Source organism: Eucalyptus grandis, chromosome 4 (genome assembly GCF_016545825.1).
Source record: "Eucalyptus grandis isolate ANBG69807.140 chromosome 4, ASM1654582v1, whole genome shotgun sequence".
NCBI lineage: Eukaryota > Viridiplantae > Streptophyta > Magnoliopsida > Myrtales > Myrtaceae > Eucalyptus > Eucalyptus grandis.
Window position 1 is genome coordinate 15,563,756 of NC_052615.1, and position 11,598 is coordinate 15,575,353.

At 38.3% G+C, this 11,598-nt stretch overlaps 1 protein-coding gene across 1 annotated transcript; it reads right to left on the reverse strand.

The window, feature by feature from the left end:
- Nucleotides 1–1,791: 1,791 nt before the first annotated feature.
- Nucleotides 1,792–5,366, reverse strand: LOC104442740 (alpha-farnesene synthase). Its single transcript, XM_010056137.3, has 7 exons — nucleotides 5,152–5,366; nucleotides 4,480–4,744; nucleotides 3,351–3,723; nucleotides 2,887–3,105; nucleotides 2,664–2,805; nucleotides 2,299–2,547; nucleotides 1,792–2,142 (listed from the first exon to the last, which is right to left on the reverse strand). The coding sequence occupies exons 1-7, from the start codon at nucleotides 5,302–5,304 to the stop codon at nucleotides 1,840–1,842; spliced, it is 1,704 nt and encodes a 567-aa protein (XP_010054439.2). The 5' UTR covers nucleotides 5,305–5,366; the 3' UTR covers nucleotides 1,792–1,839.
- Between the last annotated feature and the right edge of the window lie 6,232 nt (nucleotides 5,367–11,598).

The following is an 11,598-nucleotide window of genomic DNA, read 5'->3' on the forward strand; positions in this document are numbered from 1 at the left end:
TGTGTTAGAACGTGAAGATTTGTTTGCCGTGAGCTTTAGATCCATATTGAGTTGCTTATTTATAAATACTGTGAATTTAGATCTATTTTAAGAGCATAAAAGTAATTGTAACTTTGATTCTCCAATTATTAATGACTTATTTGTCACTGACTCTCCCATATAGTAGATATTGATATTCGGACCAAACCACTTATTGTCCTTTATTGTTCTCATTTATTTCTTTGATGCTTTCATGTTGATTTAATTGAAAAATCCTATATTTTCCACATTAAATTTACAACATGGGTCATAACAAATAAATGGACATGGAGGGAACAAAGAAGCATGGTTGTAGTGGGCGTGTCTTATTTACAGAGAAGTATGGTCTCTCTTATTTGTGCGGGCGTGTCTTATTTACAGTGACAAACACAAGGTGATGAGTTCGGGATAAAGTCCCTACCACACACATTAATAAATTTGTATTTTTGAAAAATAGGAAACTACAATTATGACTAAGTTGAGTCAAATCGACACGGCCTTTCATTGAACTTCAAGTTTAATATATGTCACAACCTTTCTAGAGATGAACTACCCAGAGAAATTTAATGGATTACTAAGCATGTTACTTAGCACGACCTCTCCTAAATCCTATCAAATGCAACTTGATATTTGATTTAATTATGCAATTTTTCTTATCTTTTAGATCCGCCACTAATTGGTTACGGGTCGAATCATGGCCAATCTGCTCATTCCAAAGATCACATCCATACGTTTTGTATTTTGCTTTCCGACTATACACTTGGCTTGATCATGTTTCACTCTTGATTGCATCTAACCTGGCCGTGAATCTCTCTCTGCCATGAGTGGCCATATCTTTCCGCCCGTTTCTCCTTTCTTGCAAAAAATCACACATATTTAGCAGATATTGAATATATTTGCGGCGTCTACCCTTTTCATTATTAAGAATATGCCCTCGGGATCAAAGAACCAACCCTCTTAGTTAAGAACACCTTATGTGCAATGCACATGTAAAATTTTTGGCCACACACGAAATTTGATGGGCATGATTGAAATTCAAGTTCAATGCAGTTTATGTGGGTTTAATGCTAAAAATGCTCTTAACACCTATATGCAATTTAATTATTATTTTTTATTTAGGGGTCGAAATCAATCCCTAATTTTTCTATTAATGGGTCACCATAAATTAGGTGTCATAATATAATGGAAAGGATACTCTTTAAAATCAATTCAAGTACGACGGAGGTTGATTTCTTAACATATTTAGTTGACGCAAGTTGCAAATTTTGTCGTTTTCACCATGTCAATACGACATAAAATTCAAATCTACTAACTTGAAGAAGCATTTTCTATGGACAGAGACCAGATGACAAACTTTCAAGGAGAAAATGCATTGACATTTGATAAGGCTGTGTGTTAGTGGATAACGGATGCCACCAATAAAACCTCACAAATCGTCCTATAACAAGATGAGAAATTATGAGAAACGCATTCATTTTCCCATACCCATTGCGGTCCAACTATTTTTCGATTCTATTGAGAAAATAATGTACCGCCACTGGCCATTACAACATTCAATGTCACATCAGATGAGAACAATCAGATTATTATGATCTCGAGTATCTCTTTTGAGAGTGCGATTTATGTGGATCAGACCGAGTAGGCATGTAGTTACTCTGTGCGATATTGTAAGATGGACATCTTGCAGATATTTGACCATTTTAAACCCAAGTAGATGATTATGCAGCTTAGGATACAATTTGCGCGTAGTACTCAATCTTTTAACTGGCAGCAGCTAGTCTACCTTATGCACTTGCCATGTGATTACATTTGCGCTTTATCTCAGTTAAGAGCGATAGGGTGGATCAGTACAGATAAGATTTGCCGCCTAATATCACCATCCTGGACGCCAAACCCATCTCCGAACTGGTAAAGCATATGTGCAACACGAGACGCGTTCACGGTGACATCAATGAAGGTTCGGAAAAAGGGCGTCTCGACTTTGCCAAAGCAATGAGCATTGATGCTCTTCCATGCCTGGTTTATCAATTCCTTGATGTGCTTCCTAGCGACGTCTTCCGGAACATTCGCTTCTCGCATGTAACACACCACTGACGATGGAGCATCTCCTCTGTCTCTTTCGGCCTAATTGAACAAGTAAATCAATTTAATGTGCTTATCGGATTCGATCTCCTTGATTCAATTACACCATATGCCGTGTTTTTTTCGCAGGCTAAGAATTCTTAACATCATGTCAAATTCAGTTGGTTTATAACTTGGGCGCAGAAGTTTGATAATTACCGTTGACGTTCCAAGGTCATTGCAGAGGCGAATTATCATGGACACATTGTAAATCAGATCCTTGTTTCTCTCCAGCAAATCTGCTACATCCTCCAAATTCATATGTCCCACAAAGAAACTAGCGTGAGACATGATCAAAGGTCCTGAAGATGATGTCCACGCATTGCTCAAGTACTCTTCCAGCGATGGTGTGTAGCCCATATTGTCCCACTTTGCTTCAGTAAGTAAGGCTTTGCAGAAGTCTGCCCACTGTAAAAAGATCAGGAAAAAAAAATACTTATTCAGAGATGATTAGTTATGCAAGGATAAAAAAAATTTGGGGTGACGTGCATATGTATGGAATTATCCATAAGTTTTTCTCTTACGGCTTTCACGAGATGTGGTAACACTCGATGCCAATCTTCATCTTTGCCAATATCATAAGCGATCTCATGAATAACATCGTTAAGCGCTCGGAAACACACCTTCATGCACTCGGGAAGTTGTTGAATCTGCTCCGAGTCCCATCTAGAAGAATCAGATTTTCCAGTTAGCAAAAATAAACTCAACAGAGACGAAAGGAAGAGATTGGGAGGCATCGTGGACAACCTGTTAATGGCGCTGGTAAAGCATTCCAACTCTTCCAACGAACCATAAAGGTCGTAGACATCGTCGATCACCAGTATCAAGATGACGACTTTGGTGAGAGATTTGCGGAGCGAGCTGAGCCGTGGTTCCTGAGAGAGTCCAAGGGCACACAAGAAACTCTCGACCAGCCGATCCCTCGTGAAGTCCACGTGCTCCATGAGTCCCAGATCCCTCCACCACCTGAATTTACCGAAGCAACTAATCAGAATCAAAAGCTAGGAAAATGACATCATGTCTGGTCGAGATATCATCAAAATAGGCACGTTCCCAGGGTGAATTTAGACCATATATATCATGACCGAGTCTGTTGAGTTTTCATCCTGAGATAAGTCGAAAATAGAACATGACATCCTTTAAACAGATGACCTTGGTCAAATGAATCGCTACATTTTCTACATCATTTGTGAATATACATATAAAATTACCTGGATATCTCTCTAAGATCTCTTTGGTGTGTGGCTTGGACCGTGTTGAAATTGAGCTTGGCAAGCTCAAGCAGATTGCTTTGCTTGTCCTCCCGTTGCTCGTAGAAGCTTATTTGCCATTTGATGTCGAACCACTGGACCCTCCAATGCAACGGAAGCTCCAAAGCATGGACGGTGCGTTTGAAGAGCTGACCCTCCAAACTGGAGACTCTCTCGCGGAGAATCCCAGTTGAGAAGGCTTTCGCTTCATGCAAAATGTTTTCGCCTTCCAAAGCCAGATGTGAAGCCTCAAGAAGCTCTATCATAGCTTCAACATCTTCGCAATTGCTTCTATTGAATAAGATGCTTCCTTCTTTGAAGCGTCTTAATTCATCTGATTACAGATTGAAAGTCAAAGATTTATGACCGGACAGAACCGAGAATAATTGCTGATAATACTACGATGACTGATGACTCAGAAGATATTACCGTCAAGGAATAATGACACATGAGCTTTGAGTGGCTTATGTGCATCCAATTTCATAGTACCTCTATGGGGACGACACTTTCTTCACCGTGTAATCTACATTTACATTTTATTTGTCCTTTCTCCATATCATGCAACGGGCTGCGAACTCCAGATCTGGCTCGTCAGCAGCCAGATTTGGCCTTGCCGGCTGCCTGCTGGCTGCTAAGTCCTTTGCCAGTTTTGAATTTTTTTTTTTTGAAAAAAAAGCAAAAGTACTTTACAAATTGTGATTTTTCCAAACACTATTTAAACCAAAGTTGTTTTCCAATGCACTTTTAAATTACAATTGACAAAACACTACTTGCATTCCGAAAAACCCCTTTAATGTAAAGGCTTTTGCATTTTCTCAAAAACTTTCTCCAAAAGCGAAACCAAACGCACCCTAAGTCCATATAGGTATGTCGATTGCTGGACTTTTCTAATACGATGAATAAAAAATTCAATTGTAATCTCAACAACTGATATTGAAGCTGATTTATGTCAACTTTTCAATGATATCTCTAGAAAGAACCAAGTAATCTTTAGTATCTGTTGGATTAGTTATTGTTTTTTTTTTCTATTGTGATTTGATAGTAACATCTTACACCTACAAATTCATACAGGTCCATATTTTGAACTCACTTTGTGAAATGATATGGCCATGCTGTCTAAGGAGTCTAAACCGAAGTGCACTGACATAGAGATGTTCTTCCATGGTGAAAACGCCGTTGTTGATGGATGCAACTCTTTCAAGAGCTTCTTTCATTTCATTTTCAAAAAGGTTGGACAACCCCAGTTTGGTCATGCTGTCAATTAACTCTAACTTGGCAAGCGAATCAATTGATTTCGATAACATTGGCTTTACTTCCTCCACGAGCCCTTCCATCCGTTCCTTTATTCCTTCTTTCTGCAGAATTGAGTCGTACTTGTTAGATCAAAATCTACCTTGAAAAGGCCTCAGATAATTCAATCTATACAGCAATGCCAAGATGTTTTTACTTTAGTATATGCATACGTAGAGCTATATGAATTGGTTTTGATACATCATATGATAGCTCAAGTCTAGATGTGATGGTCGATGTATATGATAACACTGACCAAAACTCTAACATTGCTTGTTACATCAAATAGATAGATGAATCGTGATGTTACAAATAAATTTAGAGAAAAGTACTATTTCAAACATCAATATGCGTCTCATGTGCAAATACTTGCATGATTGCATGCCAAAGTCCATTTGCTCGTATGAGGAAGAGATGGCTAGAGTTAAAAAGGACAATAAAATAGTGTCGAAGCTACAAATTATAATCTTACGAGGTCGTGTTTGCTTCTAAGTGACTGCAGGAAATCGTAATTCCAAATGTTAGGCTTATAATTGGCTGATCTTCTTTGATGCATCGTGCCCACGACTTCCGGCTGATTCGCTGGGCATGTTTGGAACTGGGCTTGTTCTGTTCCGTACTCCATGACGCGTGAGTGAAAATTGAGAAGAATGGTGAGATCGCGAATTTCTACATGTTTTATGATGGAATGAGTATGAGTATTGTTAAGCACAATCCTTCGATTTATATAGGCAAGTTCGAGGGGGAGTGTTGATGGGGCTTGAGAGCTTGTTCGGGGTAAGGCCACACCAAACTAGATATGTCTACAAATGCCTATCTGGCAAAACGCAAGCCACATTCGTCTAGCTAAAAAATCGAATTTGAGAAATCAGTTGGGAATAAAGTGGGTGCACATTTAAGCCAACCGTGGGCAGCTACACTGGATTAGAGTCTCTCCTTCATTGCTGAGGTCGAAAGTTTGAAACTCATAATTGCTAAAGCGTTATAAGTGGAGGGTCATGGTGTTAGGGTCCTATGCTAGTCTCCCCCAAGGTATAGGAGTCAGGCCCGACAGCACCATCAAGCGCAACGTGTCAAGGCAAAGTTCTCAGTTACCAAAAAAAAAAAAAAGTGGGTGCACAATTAATCATTTTTTGTGTTGATAAATATATCTCGAGATTAAAACCATTGAACAAAACCCGAGTTCATATTGAAGTCGGTCTCTTGGGATTAATATAAGTTTTCTAATTAGGGTTTTTTTTTTAAAAATTTTTACTTTTTGGCTTTGTGCCAAGAATGTGTAGAAAAATTATTGTCGTGAGTTTTGTTCACTTTGCACCTAAATTGGAGAAACCTTTTGTCATTGATCAATTTTGTGTATTCGTTTGTAAGATTAGGAGATTGTTTCATTAAGAATTGCGAGGGCTAAACACTATACAAATTACTAGAAACGTTTGAGTAACTCAAATTTGTTTGTAATGTCCATTCTTTCACTAGATCTATAATGAAATTTGATACTTCTCTTCCTAAAGTAATTCACACCCCCGAATTATGCAAAATTGATGTCTGTTTACCTTTCAATTTTCTAGATTATTATTGTCTGATCTCATGTTTTTTCACAACAAATTGCACTTGTTCATTCATTAATTTCTTGGCGTGATTCAATATGAAACTAGTCGAGGATCCATGCCTCCCACTAGATTTGAAAATTTAGTTTCTATGCTTTACTCTATGATATTAAATGCCAAATTTGTTGTGATTTTTGTGCCTATGTTCCCTTTAGTTGAATTATTCAAAATCTTTAATCTAACTTTATTTTCATACAAAAATAACTCAATCTACCTTCCACATACACACACATATATATGGATTTTCTTCACGACGAGTTAGTGTGTAATAATGGAATTAATGATGAATTTTATTTTATTTTATTTTTGGCTTGTTGATTATGCTAAACTTTTTTTTATGTCATATTATAACTCTTAATTGACTCTCAAACTTTTATCATTCCTCTTTATAGAGCATGGAAGTCGAATTCCACACATGAAACTAAATGTTCACATCCCCAGCCCCCTAAAAAGTTGGGGAATTAAACTTCCCACCTCTCTCTTTTCATGTGAGAAGAGTGGCTACTGATACAACGCCCGTGATTAATTATGCTAAACTTCGAAGGCTATAAGGTTAGTCAAACCTTATTAGGCTAAATAAACAAGATGAATAAATGCCTAGAACTAAAAAGTACGTGAGACAAGATCACAAGTGGATAGTGATTTTTCAACGATGGAAGACCTTCCCCAGGTGTCTATGCTCTTTTAACCTCGCACGAGCAACGTTAGTCACTTCTCTATAGTGATTTTTCATTCGATGGTGGCGATTTGAGTCGATGACCACGCGCTGACCATTGACGTACGCAATTAAAGCAAATAGCAAGATAAGTTTTTATCCCGTACTCCAAGAATTCAATCATTTTCATACCAATAATGATATAAAACGAGTTTCTCAATTTCGACTTTTGGATTAGGTCGATAATTAATTGTCTCGACTAAAAAATTAAAGCACTACCAAAATGGGAAATCTCTCTGATCAAAAACATGATCTTGATATCACTTAATTATGGGATTATGAATGAGTCGTTGCATGCGTTGTCATCTCAATTTAAGTAAAAGCTCAATCTTTTCAATTCAACATATAATAACATGGTTTCGGTACAATATTCCATCTTAAAATTTATTTCACGTGGATGATTTCTCATTCATCGATTCACATGCCACCTTTATTACACTCTTCATTGAAAAGGAGGTGTCAATTCCACATTCGTCCCATTCCCTTTTTTTCCCCTATCATTTTAGCATTTGAGGTATGATGTCAATTTATATTCTCAAATGTTTCCAAGACACTTTGGGGAACCGTTTTCAATTCTTTCAAAATTTCTCAAAGTTTTAACCCCATAAATTTGGACATACGATAGAAACTAACACTCTAAATGATGAAAGAAAGCAGGCTCATTCTTAGAATAAAGGGGTTACACAATTAATCTTGAATGCATGCCGATAATGTCAGAATGAGTCCGTGTGGGAGTGTCGGTACAATTGTAGAAAAATCGTACGTGGGAGTGTCGGCACATATGTAAGAAAAATCGTCGTAGGATAATGAGAGAGAGGTGCCCCACTTCTCTGCACATCGATCTGACGTTGGATTGCGACGAGCGTCTAGATTTCCCATTTCAAGAAGATACATGTCTACTGATGGCTAAGCGACTACAGCAAGTTGAAAATGAAGAAACGTCAGGGGACCTACTGATTCATTGCATTGCCGGGCCACATGTCTAGGGATGAGCATCAATCTAGGGTCAACCCTGGACTAACCCTGGACCAGCCCAACCTTGCCTGTCCAGGTCTAGCTCCTAGGGAGATTGGGTCGGTCCTTGGTCCTAGAATTCCTGGATCAGCATTGTGCGAGTCGGTTCTCGGTCCTAAGAGTTTTGGGTCAGTGCAATCTGGACCAACCCTAATATATATATATATATATATATATATATATATATATATAATATATTTTTAAAAATTTTTATATAGGGAAAACCTTAAAGTAAATATATATATATATAATATATTTTTTAAATTTTTTATATAGGGAAAACCTTAAAGTAAACGGCATCAACAACATTAAACAGCTTTTTAGTGAGTTCAAGTAATTTTACATTGTTCTTTGATAACTTAGATTTTTAATGTTTTTTACGGCATCAATAGTCATAACTTATGAAGAAAGAAAATGTTTTTGTGATGAGTCTCCAAAACGTCAAAAAAGGTATAAAGAACATCTTATAACATCCTCTAGTATTCATTCTCTTCGACTTATTTGTCATCTTAGTCTTCAATTTACCGAAATCAAAAGAAACAACTTCTTCGCTTGCCACTCCACACTCATCTCACTTGCTTTAGGTCACTTGTGCTACTCGCCGATCGATGCTCGTTTGGCTTGTTGCTCTCCGCTCAACATTCAATGCTCATTCTGTTTAATGCTTACCCCACTTGACCCTTATCACTTGCTTTTCTTAGCTGGCCTCACTCACCATCGAACCCATTGGGTTGGTACGGTCTTTGGATGCCATTTCAAGGAGTACAAAAATTGAAATAAAAAATTATTGGTTGGTCCTAGGTTGACTTTAAAATCGGACCAAACCCATTGAGTAATCGTTTTTTTAAGGTGTATAAAAAATTAAACAAAAAATTATCAGTTGGTCTTCAATTTACCAAAATCAAAAGAAACAACTTCTTCGCTTGCCACTCCACACTCATCTCGCTTGCTTTAGGTCACTTCTGCTACTCGCCGCTCGATGCTCGCTTGGCTTGTTGCTCTCCGCTCGACATTCAATGCTCATTCTGTTCAACGCTTACCCCACTTGACCTTTATCACTTGCTTTTCTTAGCTGACCTCACTCACCATCGAACCCATTGGGTTGGTACGGTCTTTGGATGCCATTTCAAGGAGTACAAAAAATTGAAATAAAAAATTATTGGTTGGTCCTAGGTTGACTTTAAAATCGGACCGAACCCATTGAGTAATCGCTTTTTTAAGGTGTATAAAAAATTAAACAAAAAATTATCAGTTGGTCCCAGGTTAACCTTGGAACCGGACCAAACCTATTAGGTCGGTCTAGTTCTCGGTCCCAAGCTCAATAGGATCAATCATCAGTCCTAAAAATTAAGAACCAGCATTGTGCGAGTTGTCCCTAGGATTAGGGGATGGACCGGCCCAACCCGAACCTCAAACGTTTCCAAGACACACTATGGGGAACTGTTTTCGATTCTTTCAAAATTTCTCAAAGTTTTACCCTCATAAATTTGAACATACGATAGAAACTAACACTCTAAACAATGAAAGAAAACATGCTCATTCTTAGAATAAAGGGGTTACACAATTAATCTCGAATGCATGCTAATAATGTTGGAATGAGTCCATGTGGGAGTGTCGGCACAATTGTAGAAAAATCGTACATGGGAGTGTCGGCACAAATGTAGAAAAATCGTCGTAGGAGCATGAGAGAGACGTGCCCCACTTATGTGCACATCAATATGATGTTGGATTGCGACGGGCATCCAGATTTCCCCTTTCAAGAAGATACACGTCCACTGATGGCTAAGCGACTACAGCAAGTTGAAAACGAAGAAACGTCAGGGGACCTACCGATTCATTGCATTGCCAAGCCACACATCTAGGGGTGAACATCGATCTAGGGTCAACCTTGGACCGACCCTAGACCGGCCCAACCTTGCCGGTCCAGGTCCGATTCCTAGGGAGACTAGATCAGTCCTTGGTCCTAGAATTCCTATATCAGCATTGTGTGAGTTGGTTCTCGGTCCTGAGAGTTCTGGGTCAGTGCAATCCGAACCAACCCTAATATATATATATATATATATTAAAAAATTTATATAGAGAAAACTTTAAAAATAAACGGTGTCAATAACATTAAACAGCTCTTTAGTGAGTTCAAGTAATTTTACATTATTTTAATAACTTAGATTTTTAATGTCTTTTACGACATCAATGGTCATAATTTATGAAGGAGGAAAATGTTTTTGTGATAAGTCCTCATGACGTCCAAAAACGTATAAACAACTTCTTATGACATTCTCTAGTATTCATTCTCTTTTGACTTATTTGTCATCTTAGTCTGAAATTTTTCAAAATCAAAAGAAACAACTTCTTCGCTTGTTACTCGACACTCATCTCGCTTGCTTTAGGTCACTCATGCTGCTCATCACTCGATGCTCGCTTGGCTTGTTGCTCCCCGCTCGACATTCGATACTCATTATGTTCAACGCTTACCCCACTTGACCCTTATCACTTGCTTTTCTTAGCTGACCTCACTCACCATCGAACCCATTGGGTTGGTACGGTCTTTGGATGCCATTTCAAGGAGTACAAAAAATTGAAATAAAAAATTATTGATTGGTCCTAGGTTGACTTTAAAATTGAACCGAACCCATTGAGTAATCGCTTTTTTAAGGTGTATAAAAAATTAAACAAAAAATTATCAGTTGGTCCCAGGTTAACCTTGGAACCGGACCAAACCTATTGGGTCGGTCTAGTTCTCGGTCCCAAGCTCAATAGTATCAATCCTCAGTCCTAAAAATTAAGAACCAGCATTGTGCGAGTTGTTCCTAGGATTAGGGGATGGACCGGCCCAACCCGAACCTCAAACGTTTCCAAGACACACTATGGGGAACTGTTTTCGATTCTTTCAAAATTTCTCAAAGTTTTACCCTCATAAATTTGAACATACGATAGAAACTAACACTCTAAACAATGAAAGAAAACATGCTCATTCTTAGAATAAAGGGGTTACACAATTAATCTCGAATGCATGCTGATAATGTTGGAATGAGTCCATGTGGGAGTGTCGGCACAATTGTAGAAAAATCATACGTGGGAGTGTCGGCACAAATGTAGAAAAATCGTCGTAGGTGCATGAGAGAGACGTGCCCCACTTATGTGCACATCAATATGATGTTGGATTGAGACGGGCATCCAGATTTCCCCTTTCAAGAAGATACACGTCCACTGATGGCTAAGCGACTACAGCAAGTTGAAAACGAAGAAACGTCAGGGGACCTACCGATTCATTGCATTGCCAAGCCACACATCTAGGGGTGAGCATCGATCTAGGGTCAACGTTGGACCGACCCTAGACCGGCCCAACCTTGCCGGTCCAGGTCCGATTCCTAGGGAGACTAGATCGGTCATTGGTCCTAGAATTCCTATATCATCATTGTGTGAGTTGGTTCTCGGTCCTGAGAGTTCTGGGTCAGTGCAATCCGGACCAACCCTAAATATATATATTAAAAAAATTATATAGAGAAAACTTTAAAAATAAACGGTGTCAATAACATTAAACAGCTCTTTAGTGAGTTCAAGTAATTTTACATTATTTTAATAA